The sequence below is a fragment of the Dasypus novemcinctus genome, chromosome 1 (genome assembly GCF_030445035.2).
Source record: "Dasypus novemcinctus isolate mDasNov1 chromosome 1, mDasNov1.1.hap2, whole genome shotgun sequence".
NCBI lineage: Eukaryota > Metazoa > Chordata > Mammalia > Cingulata > Dasypodidae > Dasypus > Dasypus novemcinctus.
The window spans coordinates 151,307,399-151,326,008 of NC_080673.1; the positions used below are offsets into that span (position 1 = coordinate 151,307,399).

Genomic DNA, 18,610 nt, shown 5'->3' on the forward strand with positions numbered 1-18,610 from the left:
AAAAGAATTTCAATGGCAAAACTGTAAGTAAAAGCTGTAGCTGCAGCTGCCAGTGCCCTCCCACACCCTATAGACACTAGAATTCTCAGGCCTCAGGCTGGTGGCTATAAAGGGAGCCACAAGAATTCACTTCCCCAGGAAATGGGAGAGAGAGGGACACAGCCGAAGGCTGACTCAGTTTTGGACCCACATATTAGGTCTGATAAGTCCCACAAGCCCTTCCAGGCCGGGAAGAGCCAAGTCATTGTTTACTGAGAAGCTAGCACAGAACTAGAGAGATCCAATCCTCTCAATCACCCTCCCTACTAACCAGAACTGGTTGTTGAGGGCACAGAGGGGAGTGGAATTATTTCCTACTGGGAAAAGAGGGGCCTGGCAGCAAATGTTAGAAAACAACCTCTGAGAAAGTTTGAATTACGTGGCTCATAGTCTCCAGGCAGGATCTTCTATCACACTGATGCAGTCAGTGTTGTAGTGAACACACTCCAGCCAGGCTCTGAACTGAGAGGGCTGGCAAAAAGCACCATCTGATGACGGACCTAGGAAGTGCATGTGAGGAAATTAAAAGTAAGTAAGTAAAAGAGGTTTTTTCCAGCCTACACAGCCTCCCTCCACAAGGCCCTTGGAAGCAGGTCAGCAACCCATTAATGGGCCCAGGGCCCAGATGTGAGCAACTAAAAGAGATAATCCTGAAGACCCAGAACAAGTTGAACCAAGAATCAAAGAAGAGCAGTAACACAACCTCCCACTGCTGAATCCTATAAAAGAGAGAAAAATTAAGCATCAGAGTTGTAGCAGTTTGATACTATTTATGAGTTCCAAAAGTAGGTATTAGATTATGTTTGTAAACTGGTCTGTTCCTCTGGGTGTATTAGATTATCTTAGATTCAGAGGTTTTGCTTTTACTTGATTATATTAAAATTGGGGAAGTGGCTGTGGCTTAAGGAACTGAGCTCCCATTTACCATATGGAGGACCCAGGTTTGATCCCTAGGACCTCCTGGTAAAAAAAGAAAGAGAGCGTCCCAGAACGGTGCAGTGAGGAGCAGGCCCCCGCATGACGCAGAGAGGGGCAGACCCGAGTGGCGAAGGGAAGCATCAAAAAGCTCCACAAAGGGAAGCAGACTTGGCCCAGTGGTTAGGGCATCTGTCTACCACATGGGAGGTCTGTGGTTCAAACCCCAGACCTCTCTTGACCGGTGTGGAGCTGGCCCACACACAGTGCTGATGCGTGCAAGCAGTGCCGTGTCACGCAGGGGTGTCCCCGTGTAGGGGAGCCCCTTGCACAAGGAATGCGCCCCTTAAGGAGAGCTGCCCAGTGCAAAAAAAAGTTCAGCCTGCCCAGGAATGGCGCCGCACATACGGAGAGCTGTCACAACAAGATGACGCAACAAAAAGAAATACATGGCATTCCCATGCCACTGAAAACAACAGAAGCAGACAAAGAAGAACACGCAACGAATAGACACAGAGAACAGACAACTGGGGTGGGGCGGGGGAAAGGGAGAGAAATAAAATAAAATAAAATAAATCTTTTTGGAAAAAAAAAAAGCGCCATATAAAAATCAGAAATGTTTTTGTATACTAGTATTGAACAATCTGAGGAGGAAATCAGGCAAAAAAAATTCCATTAATATTAACAACAGAAAGACTCAAATACCTGGGAATCAATTTGACCAAAGAAGTATAGGACCTATACTCAGAAAACTATAAAACAATGCTAAAGAAATCAATGAAGACCTAAACAGATGGAAAGACAAATGTTCATGGAATGAAAGACTAAATATTGTAAAGATGTCAATACCCAAACTGATTTATAGAACAGTGCAATACCAAACAAAATTCAAACAACCTACGTTACAGAAATAGAAAAGACAATTACCAAACTTATTTGTAGGGAAAGTGCACCTGAATAGCCAAAAGCATTCTAAAAAGAAGAAAGATGTGGGAGGAATCTCATTGCCTGACTTTGAAACGTATTACAAAGTTACAGTGGTCAAAACAGTATGGATTTGGCATAAAGACAGACACATCAATCAGTAGCATAGAACTGAGAGTCCAGAAATAAACTCTCACCTCTATAGTCAACTGGTTTTTGACAAACCTACCAAGTCCTTGTTAATGGGACAAAACAGTTTCTTCATAAAGTGGTGCTGGGAGAACTGTATATCCACAACCACTCTCTCACTCCCTCCACAAAAATCAACTCAAAATGGATCAAAGACCTAAATATAAGAGCCGGGACCATAAAACTACTGGAAGAAAATGTAGGGAAAGATATTAAAGACCTTTTGGTAGGTGGTAGTTTCTCAGACCTTACACCCAAAGCATGAGCAACAAAAGAAAAAATAGATAAATGGGACTTCCTCAAAATTAAACACTTCTGCATCTCAAAGGACTTGTCAAATGGATGAAAAGACAGCCAACTCAATGAGAGAAAATATTTGGAAATCATATATCCAATAAGGGTTTAATATCCAGGCTATAAAAAAAAGATACTAAAACTCAATAAAAAGACAAATGACCCAAATAAAAAATGGGAAAAAGACTCGAATAGACATTTGTCCAAGGAAGAAATACAAATGGGAAAAAAAAAAAAAAACACATGAAAAAATGTCCAGCATCACTAACAAATAGGGAAATTTAAATCAAAGCTACAATGAAATATCACTTCACATCTATCAGAATGGACACTATTAAAAAGAAAGAAAACTTACGAGTATTGGAGAGGATGTGGAGAGATAGGAACACTTACTCACTGTTGGTGGGAATGTAGAATGGTACAGCCACTGGAGAAGACTGGCAGTTCCTAAGGAAGTTGAATATAAATTTGTCACATGACCTGGCAATACCACTACTAGGTATATGCCAGAAGAACTGAGAGCAGTGACACAAAAAGACATCTGCACACTGAGGGTCACAGAGGCGTTATTGACCATTGCCAAAAGATGGAAACAACCCAGGTGTCCATCAACTGAAGAATGAATAAATAAACTGTGGCATATACACACGATGGACTATTATGCAACTGTAAGAAGAAATGGAGTCGTAAAGCATGTGACGGGTAAAGCAAGCCAGACACAAAAAGACAAATACAGTATGATTGTGCTACTATGAACTAAATATATTGTGTAATCCTCATGGAGTTAATAACCTGAATAGGATCACCAGAAAATATAATGAGGTTAGAGAATGGAAAGCTGTGAGTTAACTTGTAAACAATTTGTAAAAAGGATGTGTGTTAATCTTTTAATGAATAGAAACAGTGAAGAAGATGGCAGAATAGAAAGACACGGGACTCTCTTTTCCTCCAAAAAAATAACTAGAGGAAAAGCTGAAAAGGCCTAGAAAAAGATCTTCTAAGATTTAGGACACCAGGCAAAGGAGGGACACTGCCCAGAGGAGAGTGGGACAAAGGAGGGAAATTACAGCCACAGAAATGTAAGTTGAAACCAGGGGCTGCTGCTGCTGCCAACATTCCCACACAAACACACACAAACACGTTAGAATTCTCAGGCCTCTGGGCCTGTGGCTACAGACAAAGGGCGCTCCAGGGATCTACCACCCCAGGGAAGGAAGGAGAGTTGGACACAGCCTAAGGCTGACTCTGCTTTTGACTCACAGATTTGTTCTGCTGTGTGCCACAAGCCTTTAGGTCGGGTGGGGCTGAGCCACTGTTTGCCTTGAGAGCTGGCAAGGGCTAAAGATATACACCCTCCCAATCTTTTCTACTAACCAGGACAGATTGTTGAGGTATCAGAGGGCAGTGGAAATATTTTGTGGCCAGGAAAAGGGAGGCGGCTGCCAGAGAAGGCAGGAGAATGGTCTCAGAAAGTTTGAATTCCAAGGCTCCTAGCATCCAGACACAAAGCCCTATCACACTGATCCCATCTGTGTTGCAACAAATATACTCAGACCAGGCATTGAACTGAAAGCTGCCAAAGAATGCCATCTGTTGGCAGACCAAGGAAGAGCACATAAGAAAATTAAAATCAGGTAGGGGAGGCTTTTTCCAGCCTCTATAGCCCCCCTTCCCAAGGCCCTAGGAGGTAAGTCTACAACCAATCACTGGGTCCAGTGCCCAGTTTTGAGCAAGTACCTGGGACAATCCTAACAACCCAGGTCGAGCCAAGCATCAAAGACCAGTGGTAACACACAGGCTCTGGCCATTAAATCCCTACAAAAGAGAAAGAAATTGTGCATCTGAATAAACTACATCTTAATCAGATGGCTAGACATCAACAAAAATTATGAGCCATACTAAGAAAATAGAAGACACCCAAGAAAAAGAATATATCAAAGCCCCAGAAGAGACACAAGATTTGAGAGAACTAATCAGCAAGATTTGCACAAATTTCCAAAATCAAATTAATGAGTTCAAAATAGACAATATGGTTAAAGAGATAAATGACAACAAGAAGACATTGAGCAAGTGCAAAGAAGAATTTGAATCCCAAACAGAAAAGTAACAGAACTCATGGGAATGAAAGACACAATAGATGAGATCAAAAACACATTAGAGGGGAGTAGTTATGGCTCAGGTGACAGAGCTCCCACCTACCACATGGGAGGTCTGTGGTTCAGTTCCTGGTGCCTCCTAAAGAAGAAAGTGAGCTGGCATGATGGGCAGGTATGGCAAGTTGACATAACAAGATGATGCAACAAGAGACACAGGAAGAAAAACATAATGAGAGACACAAAGCAGGGTGTATAGGTTTCTTTCCGGTGCCTCCTAAAGAAAACAAGCAAGACAGCAAGCTGATACAATGGGAAGGCACAGCAAGCTTACACAACAAAATGACACAACAGAGACACAAGAAGAGGAAAAAATGAGAGACACAACAAAGTAGGGAACAGAGGTGGCTCAGGCAATTGGGCACTTCCCTCCCACATTGGTGGTCCCAGGTTCAGTTCACGATGCCTCCTAAAGACACAGCACACAGCAGGTGCAAACAACAAGGGCGTGGGGATAAATAAACAAATAAATAAATAAAATGGATCTTTAAAAAAAAATTAGAGGCATACAACGGCAGACTTGAAATGATAGAAGAATACATGATACAGAAGACAGAACAGCTGAAATTGAAGAAAGGAAAGAACAGAGAGAAAATAATGGGGAAAAAATTAGCAGGGGCTCAGGGAGTTGAATGACAACATGAAAACAACAATATATGTGTTGTGGGAGTTCCAGAAGGAGAAGAGAAGGAGGAAAGGGCAGAAAGAGTATTTGAGGAAATAACAGGAGACAATTTCCCAATTCTCATGAAAGAAATTAACTTACATGTCCAAGAAGCGTACCATACCCCAATAAGAATAAATCTGAATGAACCTACTCCAAGACACATACTACTCAGAGTGTCAAATGTCTAAGATAAAGAGAAAATTCTCAGAGCAGCAAAAGAAGCAAAACATCACATACAAGGGACGGCTAGTGAGATTTAGTGTGGATTTCTCTTCAGAAACCATGGAGGCAAGAAGACAGTGGTATGATACAATTAGGATACAGAAAGAGAAAAACTGCCAGCCGAGAATTCTTTATTCAGCAAAGTTGTCTTTCAAATATGAAGGTGAGTATAAAATATTCACAAACAAACAGAAACTAAGAGAGTTTGCAAAAAATAAAATACCTCTGTAGGAAATATTAAAGGAAGCTTTAGAACCTGAAATAAAAAGAGAGGAGAGAGTGGCTTGTGGGAGAGTATAGAAGAAAGAATAGCAGAAAGGATAACCAAAAAAGAGTAAAAAGATGGACAAAAATATGATATAACATATGAAAACCAAAGAATAAAATGGTGTAGTTGCATTTAAAATTATCACTGAATGTGAATGGTTTAAACTCCCCAATCAAAAGATACAGGCTGACAGAATGGATTGAAAATACATGAGCTATTCATACACTGCTTACAAGAAACTCACCTCAGACACAGGGATACTAACCAGCTGAAAGTGAAAGGTTGGAAAAAGAGACTCCATGCCAATAGTAACCAAAAAAGAGCAGGGGTAGCTATACTAACATCAGACAAGACAGACTTTAAATGCAAAAAAAGTTATGAGATACAGAAGGCCATTATATATTAATAAAAGAGATAATCCACCAGGAAAATATAATAGTCATAAATATCTACACAGCTAACCAGAGTGCCCCAAAATACATGAGAAAAACTCTGGCAAAACTGAAGGGAGAAATAGACATCTCTACAATAATCATTGGAGACTTCAATACCCCACTCACATCATTAGATAGAACAACTAGACAGAAGATCAACAAGACAACAGAACTTGAACTATATGATAAACGAATTAGACCTAACAGACATATACAGAATGCCGCCTCCAAACTCAGTGGGTTATATGTTCTTCTCGAGTGCCCATGGATCTTTCTCCAGGATAGACCATATGTTAGGGCACAACGCATCTCTCAATAAGTATAAAAAGACTGAAATTATACCAAGCACCTTCTCAGATCATAATGGAATGAAACTGGAAATCTATAATAGGAAAACAGTAAATTCACAAATGTGTGGAAGCTGAACAACACGCTCCTAAATAATCAGTGGGGCAAGGAAAAAATGGCAAGTGAAATCAGTAAATATATTGAGACAAATGAAAATGAGAACACAGGTTATCAAAGCTTATGGGATACAGTGAAGGCAGTCTTGAGAGAGACATTTATAACCCTAAATGCCTATATTAAAAAAGAAGAAAGAGCTAAACTCAAAGATTTAACTGAATTACTAGAGAAACTAGAAAAAGAACAGGAAACCAATCCCAAAGCAGGCAGAAGGAAAGAAATAATAAAGATTAGAGCAGAAATATATGAAATTGAGGGGAAAAAAATAGAGAAATTTAACAAAACCAAAAGCTGGTTCTTTGAAAGATCAATAAAATTGGCAAACCCCTAGCTAGACTAAGAAAAAAAGAAAGATGCAAATAAATACAATCAGAAATGAAAAAAGGGAAGTTACAACTGACCCCACAGAAATAAAAAGGATCATAAGAGGATATTATGAGAGACTGTATGCCAACAAACTAGACAACCTGGATGAAATGTATACATTCCCTGAAATGCACAACCTACACTGAGGCTACAAGAAATCAAGAACTTAACAAGCCAATCACATTTACAGAGATTGTATCTGTCATCAAAAATCTCCCAGCAGAGAAAAGATCAGGCTTCAGAGGTGTATTCTAAAAAGCATTTTGAAAAGAATTAATACTAATCTTGTTTAAACGCTGCTAAAAAATTGAAGAGGAGGGAAAATTACCTAACATTTTATGAAGCCAACATCACCCTAATACCAAAGCCATATAAAGATATAGACCAGGGAAGCAAACTTGGCCCAGTGGTTAGGGCATCTGTCTACCACACAGGAGGTCTGCGGTTCAAACCCCAGGCCTCCTTGACCCATGTGCAGCTGGCCCACGTGCAGTGCTGATGCGCGCACGGAGTGCTGATGCGCGCAAGAAGTGCCATGTCATGCAGGGATGTCCCCGCGTAGGGGAGCCCCATGTGCAAGGAGTGTGCCCCGTAAGGAGAGCCGCCCAGTGGAAAGAAAGTGCAGCCTGCCCAGGAATGGCGCCGCACACACGGAGAGCTGGCACAACAAGATGACACAACAAAAAGAAACACAAGATTCCTATGTCTCTGACAACAACAGAAGCGGACAAAAGAACATGCAGCAAATGGACACAGAGAGCAGACAAGGGGAGAGAAATAAAAAAAAAAAATCTTAAAAAAAAAAGCATTTCCATAAATAAAATAAAAAAATAAAGATACAGATCAATCTCTCTAATAACATAGACACAAAAATTCTTAACAAAATACTTGCAAATCAAATCCAACAACATATCAAAAGACTTACACAGCATGACCAAGTGGAATTTATTCTTTGTATGTAAGGCTGGTTCAACGTAAGAAAATCATCAACATAATACATCACACAAACTGAAGGAAAACATGATCATCTCAGTCAATGCAGAAAAAGCATTCGACAAAATCCAGTATCCCTTTTTAATAAAAACACTTCAAAAGATAGAAATAAAAGGAAAATTCCTCAATATGATAAAAGGCATATATGAAAAACCCACAGCCAATGTTGTACTCAATGGGGAAAGGTTCAAAGCTTTCCCTCTAAGATCGGAAACAAGACAAGGATGCCCATTGTCACCACTGTTATTCATTATTGTACTAGAATTTTTAGCGAGGGCAATCAGACAAGAAAAAGAAAAGGCATCCAAATAGAAAAAGAGGAAGTAAAACTCTCACAGTTTGCGAATGACATGATTGTGTACTTAGAAAATTCTGAAGTATCTGAGACAAAGCTACTTGAGTTCAGTAAATTGGCAGGATACAAGAAAAAAACACAAAAATCAGTAATGTTTTTGTGCACTAGTACTGAACAATTGGAGGATGAAATCAGGGGGAAAATTCCATTTACAATAGCAACAAAAAGACTCAAATACCCAGGAAACAATTTAACCAAAGAAGTGCAAGACTTCTATGCAGATGACTACTAAACGATGCTAAAAGAAACTTTTAGACCTAAACAAATAGAAAGAAATTCTGTGTTCATGGATTGGAAGAATAAATATCATGAAGATGTCAACCTTACCCAAACTGATTTACAGATTAAATGAAATACCAATCAAAATCCCAACAGCTTACTTTATAGAATTAGAAAATGCAATTACCAAATTCATTTAGAAGGGAAAGTGCATCTGAATAGCCAAAAGTATTCTAAAAAAGAGCGATGTGGGAGGAATTTCACTACCTGACCTTGAAATGTATTACAAAGCTAAAGTGGTCAAAACATCATGGCACTGGCATAAAGACAGGTACATCAATCAGTGGAAAAGAATTAAGAATCCAGAAATAAACCCTCATCAATGCAGTCAACTGGTTTTTGACAAACCTACCAAGTTAATGTTAATGGGACAAAACTGCCTCTTCAACAAATAGTGCTGGGAGTACTGGATATCTCTAACCAAAAAAATGAAAGAGGACCCCTGTCTCACTCCCTATACAAAAATCAACTAAAAATTGATCAAAGACCTAAATATAAAAGCCAGGACCATAAAACTACTAGGAAAAAATGTAGGGCAAGATCTTCAAGACCTTGTAGTAGGTAGCTTCTTGGACCTTATACCCAAAGTATGTGCAAGAAGAGAAAAAAATAGATAAATGGGACCTCCTCAAAATAAACCACTTTTGTACGTCATAGGACTTAGTCAAAGGGGTGAAAAGGTAGCCAACTCAATGGGAGAAAATATTTGGAAATTACATACCCGATAAGCGTTTATCGAGGAGATGCTACAACTCAACAATAAAAAGACAAATGACCCAAATAAAACATGGGCAAAAGACTTGAATAGACATTTGTCCACAGAAGAAATACAAATGGCAAAAAAAAACCACATGAAGAAATGCTCTACATCACTGATGATTAGGGAAATGCAAATCAAAACTACAATGTGGTATCATTTCACACCTATCAGAAGGGCCACTATTAAAAAGACAGAGAACTACAAGTGTTGTAGAGGATGTGGAGAGAGAGGAACACTTATTCACTGTTGGTGGGAATGCAGAATGGTACAGCCACTGTGGAGGACTGTTTGGCAGTTCCTAAAGAAGTGAATATAGACTTGCCACATGACCCTGCATAACCACTACTGGGTATATACCCAGAAGAACTGAGAGCAGTGACATGAACAGACATCTGCACACCTACGTTCATAGCAGCATTACCCACGATTGCCAAAAGCTGGAAACAACCCAGGTATCCATCAAACAATGAATGAATAAACAAACTGTGATATAATCACACAATGGAATATTACATGGCTGTAAGAAGAAATGAAGTCGTAAAGCATATGACAACATGGAAAAATCTGGAGGACATTACATTGAGCAAAGCAAGTCAGGCACAAAAGGACAAATACTGTGTGACTGTGTTACTATGAACCAAATACATTGTGTAACATATCGGATAATTAAAAAAAATTTATATGTATCCAGTACATTCAGTTGAGAAATGGAGGTTTTTATTCAACTGTCTTTTTAGTTTTTAGTTGTTTACATTTTCAATTATTAAATGTACAAAATAAAATTTAAAAAAAATAAAGGTATACTTCAGCAAAAGGAAAAAAAGAAAAGGTGAAAGTATAACATAATGTTTCTAACTAGCAGTGCTATTATATGGGTATGACAGTGGTTGAAAGGGAAAGTCTAAGGTCATGTATATTATTAAAAGTTTAGCTAGGTGGCGGACTTGGTCCAGTGGTTAGGGCGTCCGTCTACCACATGGGAGGTCAGCGGTTCAAACCCCCGGCCTCCTTGACCCGCGTGGAGCTGGCCCATGCGCAGTGCTGATGTGCACAAGGAGTGCCCTGCCACACAGGGGTGTCCCCGGCATAGGGGAGCCCCACGTGCACGGAGTGCGCCTCGTAAGGAGAGCTGCCCAGCGCCTAAGAAAGTGTAGCCTGCCTAAGAATGGCGCCGCCCACACAGAGAGCTGACCCAACAAGATGACGCAACAAAAAGAAACACAGATTCCCGTGCAGCGGACAAAGAAGAAGATGCAGCAAATAGACACAGAGAACAGACAACCAGGGTCAGGGGGGAGGGGAGAGAAATAAATAAATCTTTAAAAAAAAAAAATGTTAATATCAGACAAAAAAACATGCTAAATGAAAGAAATCAGATAGAAAGTCCTACATATTGTATGATTCCATTTATATAAAATGTTAATATAAATCAATTTATAAAGATGAAATTAGGGGAAATGGATGTGGCTCAACCAATTGGGCTCCCGTCTACCATAAAGGAGGTCCAGGGTTCAATGCCCAGGGCCTCCTGATGAGGGTAAACCAGCCCACAAGGCAAACTGGCCCATGCAGCGAGCTGGCCCACATGAAGCACCAGGCACCCATGAGGGAATGTGCCGCCCTGCGTGGGAATGCCGCCCCACGTGGGAAAGCCGCCCCATGCAGGAGTGTCGGCTAACACAGAGAGCTGGCACAGCAAGATGATGCAACAAGAGACACAGAGGAGAGAAAATAAGAAGACATAGTAGAACAGGGAGCTAAGGTGGTACAAGACAGTAACCACCTCTCTCCCACTCCAGAAGGTCCCAGGATCGGTTCCCAGAGCTGCCTAATGAGAATCCTAATAGACAAAGAAGAACACATAGCGAATGGACAGAGAGAGCAGACAACAGGGAACGGGGTGGGGAGAGAAATAAATTTTAAAAAAAAAAGATGAAATTAGATTACTGGTTATGTAGGGCTGGGGAAGGATAGAGGGAGTGATAGGTAACTGCTAATGAGGGTAGAGTTTTTCTTTTTGGAGTTATGAAATCGTTATAAGACTTTTTGTGGTGATGGATGTACAACATTGTGATTATAATAAAAGCCACTGATTATATATATTGAATGGTATGTGAATATATCTCAGTAAAACTGCTTTTAAAAAGAGAGAAAAAGACAGAACTCAAAGTTTAAAACCTCAGCACCTAGATGAATGGTGGCACCATTCGCTAAAATGGGTAATAATGAGGAAGAAATAAGTTTTGAGTGAAGAATTAATACTTAAGTTGTGGACACTTAAATTTGACATACCTACTGTACAGTCAACTAGGGATGTTAAATAGACTGGGATTCAGGGAGGAAATTGAAGTCAGAGATAATCTGGGAAACTGCTGGCATATCATTAAAGCCATGAACTGATTATGTGACCCAAGGAACAAGGAGAGTTCTAGAAGAATCTGAGAGAACTGAGCAATCCGTCACTTCAGTCTAGAGGTTGTGAAGAGGAAGAGGATCTGGCAAAGGAAAGTGAGCCAGGAAAAATCAACAAGTTAGGATGAGAATGGAGGGAGTGGTATCCAAGAGTAATAAAGACATTGGAGAAAGAGGAATAAATCTACCAAATGAGTAAGATGAAGACTAAGAATTAACCATTGAATTTAGCAAGACAGAGGTCACTGTGACATGAACAAGAGCAACTTCAGCTACGTGGAGTGGATGACAGCTTAACTTAAGTGGGTTCTTAAGAGAAGTGGACTTAATGACTTATGAACAACTATTCTGAAGAATTTTTCTGTAAAAAAGAGTAGAGAAATAAGTGACAGCTGTGGGCATATCTGGGATTGAGGAAGGGTTTTTGCTTTGTTACTTTTTAAGATGGGCACCATTGCACCATGTTCATATGCTGATAAGAATGAGCCAGTAGAAAGGGGATACAAGGATGCAGGAGAGAGAAGGACTAATTTTAGGAGCAAAGAGCTTGAAAAAGTTAAATGGGATGGGGTCCAACATATAAGTTTAGGAAATGGCCTCTAATAAATACAAGTACATGACCATTTATTAAAGGAGAAAAGGCAGATTATATGGGTAATCAGTATTTTGCTATATTCAATGGTAGAAAGATACGAAGATCTTTTGTGATTTTTTTTTTTATATTCTCTATGGGAAAAAAAGCAAAGTTATCAGCTAAGAGTGAAGGAGGAGGAAATGATACAGGAAATTTGATGAAAGAACACTGACCATGTCTTGGGGGACATTTGGAAAACGAACTGGACAAACAGTTCAAGTGAAAGCCCACTTGAAATTCAAGGTGATAAATTTAAAGATCAGTCAGCCTAGATGTTTGCTCTTCTCGTCATTATCCATTTTCCAAGTACAAACAAGAGTTGAACCTAACCAGGCAAGAATGACAATGGGAGAAAAATGCAAGGGAGTTAAGGATATTTGCAAGGAAGTGATTCTACTAGTGGGCCAAGGAATATAGGGTAAGGAGAGACAGAAGGACATAGGCAGTGATATATAGTGAAAAAGTAGTGGGATCAATAGATTGAAGGTCCCTTTGAGATTGAAGAATTGAGGAGGTGGATACAAGGAGGGGTGAGTTAGAAAGACAGAAGATGATAAAAGATTAGAATGCTTGTAAAAAGGACTTTGGAAATGGTACAGCAATGGATATTACTGAAATCTAGGGTAGTTGGTACCTAAGGTGGGGAAAGGACAAGATCATTTAAAGTTAAGAGGTCAAAGAACTGAGTAGCCAAATGGATCATCCAGATGGACACTGAAATCACACATGACGGCAGGTTGGAGGTGGAGAGAAAGACAGGTAGCCAGAGCAGTTTCAGTGAAGTGGAAAAGAATGAAGCCAAGCCATGTTGAGTTAAGAGAAAAAGAGGTAAGGAAGTTGAACATAGTCAAATCCTTTAACAAGTTCTGCAGTGAAGAACAAATAAATGGCAGTGATAGGGAAGAGAAATCGGAAGAAGACATAGGATCAAGGATTATTTCAAGATAGAAGATTCTAGAGCTCATGGGAATGATTCACTAGAGAGAAATTGATGCTACAGGACAGAAAGGGGATAGCTTCAGGAAAAAAGTTCTTCAGGAGACAAGAGTGGAAATGAAAGTACAATGGAGGATTTTGCTTTTAGGGAAAGGGGCACAATTCTTCCCTGAAGTATGAGAAAGGCAGAAACTGTGGGAATAGGTGCAAGTAAGGGAATAGATGGGTGAATAAGAGAATAAGGGCATTTGTGTCTGATTGCTTCTATTTTTATCAATAGATTATGAGGCAAAATCTTCAGCTGGAGGTTGGAGAGTAAACAAGGCATTTAGTCATCATTTCAGAGATTGGGAAAACTAACTAGGGGAATAAAGTGGCCTTGCCAGTAGTGTCAAGCAGCTAGCCAGGATTCGTGGTCATGAAACCAAAATAAAACAGGTCATTATGACTGTGTAATTTTGTACAGCAAGAATCAGCTATTCAGAAGTAGGTAGGCAGAGATTAGATGAACGGTTTGGTTTAACCGTGGTTGAAGTTTTTCCAGAAGTATATTGACAGAAGAAGCAATGAAGGGGCATTGCAAGTGAGCAACTGAAATGATAGGCCACAGAATGAAGGTTGGGTAAGGGGGAGTCAATGAGATATAAGAGAAAAAATTATCAGCCATGGGAAGCAGCTGTGGCTTAATCAGTTGGGCTCCCATCTACCATATGGGAGGCCCTGGGTTCGTGTCCTGGGGCCTCCTTGTGAAGTCAGCCGTGTCCACATGCTGCAGAGAGCCTCCAGCCCACAAGTGCTATGAAGAGCAGACTCAGCAAGGTGACCCAACAAAAAGGGAGACAAGCAAACACACACACACACACAGAAGAACGCGCAGAGAATGGACTCAGAGAGCAGGCAGCAAGGAAGCTGTAGGGGGGGAGGGGGAATAAAAAATAAAATACAGACACAGAAAAACGCACAGCAAATGGACACAGAAAGCAGACAGTAAGCAAAAAAGCCACGGGGGGTGGGGGGATGAAAGAAAAATTATCTGCCAAGGATTGGAGGCCCAGTGTGAACCAAAACTTGTTTTGGGTGGGGCCATAGCCTGCAGGTGTGGTCACAGATGTTCAGACCCAGCAGCTCTGTTACCTTGTGAACTGAGAGAGGACTGAGCATATTGCAAGCCCTTAATAAATTTCCTATTTGCAAATTAGTTCAATGAATGTTTTGTTTCTACAACTTCCACAATGTAATGGTTAACATTTATTGAGTGCCAAGCACTGGCAAAAAGGATCTCAATTTCCCATCAGAGTCCTTTAAGGTCCAAAGAGATGTGACTGCAAACAGCAGGTAAATGACTCAGGAGTTACCTCCCTTTAAAACAAAACAAGCTGTGGGATGCAAAGCTTCACCTTCGCTAATGGGAGACCCAGTTCTAGATAGGGCGGAGTTGCCCAGTACCTCAGAGGGGCTCCAACACCTACCGCACCGGGAAGATGGCAGAATCCGGGGTGGGCACGGGGACACCAGAGACGGGGAGATCATCGCGGCGCAGGGAATCACGGCGGCCTCGTGGCACTGACGGCGCGGGCGCGACGGGCGGCGAGGTCTAGACTCGGGGCACGGGCGCGGCCCGCGGCGTGGGTGGGATTCGGCGAGTTCAGGGGGCTCACGAAGCTCCAGGTGGGCGGGGCTTTCGGTGGACTCGTCAGACTCGACGGACTCTTCTAGCTCCTCGGGCTCCTGGGATTCCTCGGACTCCTCTCGCTCCTCGGGCTCTTCGGGCTCCTCGGACTCGTCGACCACGTCGAAGTCGCTCAACTCCAGGGGCCCCTGGAGGGTCTCGGTCCCCGCGGATATTTCTGTTGTCGAATCGTGCCCTTCGGCCATCTCGGTCAGCTGGGTTGAACATGAAATCTCGCGGTCCTCCATGGGAGCCCCGCGGCGCCCGCCGCTCGCCCTCGCGCGGGTCTGCCTGCGCAGAGGCCCTTGGGCGCGGCGGGATGTGGCAGCCGCGCTGGCGCCAAGTTCCGCCGGCCCCGCCCGCGCGCGGCGCAGCTCCGCGCGCCCACCCCGGCCCCGCCCCGCGACCCCCTTTGGCGCGTTGAACGGTTGCCAAGGGAACGCGCACGGCTCCGGGCGCCTCCCCGCAGCGGGGAAAAAGGGCAGCCAGAGGGGCCTCCGCGGAGCTAGGGGGCAGAATCCTTCCCGCTGCCCCCTGGGTCAAGGACGAGGGCTCTCAGATGTTCTACGCGGCCAGGGTCCTCGGGCTACTTCTTCCAGTCTAGCTGCAACGCCACTCGGACTTCAAAGCCAGTCTCTGTTGGATTTCAGAAGTTACCTGGCTTGAGCTCTTCATAGGCCTTTGTCCCGCAATGATGCTGGGAGGCGATACCGAGACTGACAGTATCCTAAGGCCTCAATTGCTAAGACGGATTTCCGTCAGTTTCTAGTAAATGTACAGTGATAGGAATTGGGGGAGGGAGGCCGATACTCAAGTCTCAAATTTAGATTTTTTACTGTCGCCACAGGAAGTTCTACATAGTCACAAAGAAAACCTGACAGAATTGAAAGAAAAATAGATTCATCTACAACTTTGATCCTCTCCCCCATTACAGGGCACACTCTACTGAAGTGGGCTCTAAATCATTGTTTTTATAAATCCTATAATCTTATGCTCGTGAATAGCACAACTTTGAGTGAAATGTATTTGTGTGTGTGCTTTGATAGCATTTGCTAACTGTGATCTTTTTTTCCTGAGTGCTTAATACGTTTATGGGAATAATAAGAATGCAACAGGGGTGGGGTTGAATGGGACCTCACATATATATTTTTAATGTAATATTATTACAAAGTCAATAAAAATAAAAAAAATAAAAATAAATTAAAAAATAAAAAAAAGAATGCAACAAAGATTAGAATTTTATAATATACATGAGACATTTATGTAAAAGATGTTTTATTTATCAAAGAGTTCTCTTCAATTTTCCCTGTCTCTTCTCTCTTCCTCAGAGCTAGAAAGAGTAACTACTGTCTTCATAGATAAGCTGCTCCATTGTGTTGGAAATTTTATCTTTGTGTTTCAAATCATTACCATCTCCCAAAATTCTACCCTTCATTTCACTGCGTAGTCTCATTGCACATGTTTCACAATAAAACTGTACTCCATTGGAATTAGAAGGGCCCAAAGAAGTTAGAGCAAACAGCAGTCGTATTCATGTGAATTAATGTTGGAGACTGTATTAGTCAGCCAAAGGGGTGCTGATGCAAAATACCAGAAATCTATTGGCTTTTATAAAGGGTATTTATTTGGAGATAGAAATTTATAGTTACAAGGCCCTAAAGAGTCCAACTCAAGGTTACTTAGGGGATACTTTCTCACCCAAAGTCTGTTGCCACGTGTTGATACAAGATGGCAGGCAACGGACATTGAGAGAGTTCAGCCTTCCTCTTTCCTCTTAAGGCTCTGTGGTCCCAGCTTCTTCTGATCTGAGCTGTAGGCTGGCAAAAGGCTCCTCTCTCTTCCCAGAGCTTGTTTCTTTCCAGGCTCAGCTGCTCTGGTCTCTTCACAAGGCCAAAAGATTTCTACGTACTGATTTAATAATACAGATGTCTACTGGCACAAATGTTTATTTATATTACTAAAACTGCAATAACAGAAATGAAAGCTACTTCAGTGGAAAAGAAAAGCAGGAATGAGGTCATGAAATATAACTAAATACATATTAAATATAATTACCATGTATTTCATGATTAGTATCAGGTAAATATCTAAACTATACTAAATTCTGGTCTCAGAGAAAAAAGTCAGACAATTACGAGGAAGATAATTACAATTACCATGTCCCATTTTTAAAACAATGAAATCCTTTGAGAAAATAGCTTTAATCTTTCTGCTGGATATTTCTTTTGGTTCTTTTGTTGGTAATCCATTTATGTCTGTACCTTTATATCTATTTGCCTTTGTTTTTATCATTGGATTTTGTATGACTCTTTGGGGCCATGTATGGCTAACAAAAGGGGAAGTCAGAGGGTATATATATGGCTCCATGAATTTTATGTAGATCCAGTGCAGAACTGGAATGGACATACCATTGTCCTAGGTTTGAACTCCTAAGCTGAGACTATGAAGCCCCAATTGAAATGTCCTCGCTTCCAGAGGGAGGACAACTGTAAACTTTTAAATAGGCTATGCCGCAAATTTGTAAGCCTGTTTGGGTTCCCCCCACCTTTATCATTATTGTTTTATTATACTAAGAGATATCTAAAAGGTAAGTGGCCAGGGCCTCTCTCCAGCCCGGAGAAGTGCTTTCAGCTAATTTTCATGGCCACAATGGTGTGGTAAAGGAGAAAAGAAGTGGAAGAGTTTAGTGATATGTTTGTTTTCAAGGGAAGTGACTATATTATCTGTCAAGTCATATGATAAACCCAACTAAAACTTTTGCACATTGTAGATATACTTTGTTTTGCAGATGCAAAGAAAAGTTAAAAGAAACATTTTCGATTGTGAATGTGATCTGGAAAGGAATTTGGAGATGTGTATGTCAATCAGGAAATCTGCTCCTTCAGACTCTAATTGAACTAGATGTGCATGGAGAGTCAAGAAGTACCCCCCAAAACTTGAAAAAAGGAGAAATAAAGTTACTGTCAGAGAGTTTAAACTCAACAAATAGACAGTTAGGGAAGAGTTAAGTAAAGTTACCATTGAGAGGCAGAATAGCACCTACCTCTGTGAAACTAGCCAACAACTACATACAATGCCTTCAGTTATTCAAATAACAAGTCAGTTGGCAGGAGGGCTTCATTCAGTCCATAATGGATGCACTGGAGGAGAGTCACAGAGGCCGTGCCCATTCAAGAACCGCCAGAGAACAGAGGAACCTAACTCAACAGACCGCAAATGGCACAGCCCTGTTCTCCAGACCTTCATACTGAGATGAATGTGTGTGGCCACATACCACCATACATCAAAAGATCCATGCTCATCAGGCAACTTTCTGATATGACCTAGCTTCCCCGGGCAGGTCTATTTACTGGAAGAGATTAGAGGCACATAGAATAAATTCTGGCCCATATCAATTATAAATCCGTATTCTGCTTTTGTACTCCAGTCTTATGAATCTGTCTTTCCTGAGAGAAATGTAGGAATCAATTTTGAGTCTCTCTCTCTCCTTCCTACCTCCAATGCCTCAGCAACTCCACTCAATTCTCCAAATGTGTATGCGTGTGTGTGTATAAATGTATCCAGCCGTTTCTATCCCATCACTATTGCAATCCAGGCTTCTATCAACTTGCACCTGGATTCTGCAATAGCCTCCCA

General features: G+C 41.3%; 1 protein-coding gene across 2 annotated transcripts in view; it reads right to left on the reverse strand.

Annotated features, from left to right (window-relative positions):
* SPMAP2L (sperm microtubule associated protein 2 like) overlaps positions 1 to 15,284 on the reverse strand; it is a 122,331-nt gene extending 107,047 nt beyond the window's left edge. For both annotated transcript variants that reach the window (XM_058298057.2, XM_058298056.1), the window contains exon 1: positions 14,775 to 15,284. In XM_058298057.2, the coding sequence (XP_058154040.1) occupies positions 14,775 to 15,222 (448 nt within the window). In that variant the 5' untranslated portion in view covers positions 15,223 to 15,284. The remainder of the gene's footprint in view (positions 1 to 14,774) is intronic.
* Between the last annotated feature and the right edge of the window lie 3,326 nt (positions 15,285 to 18,610).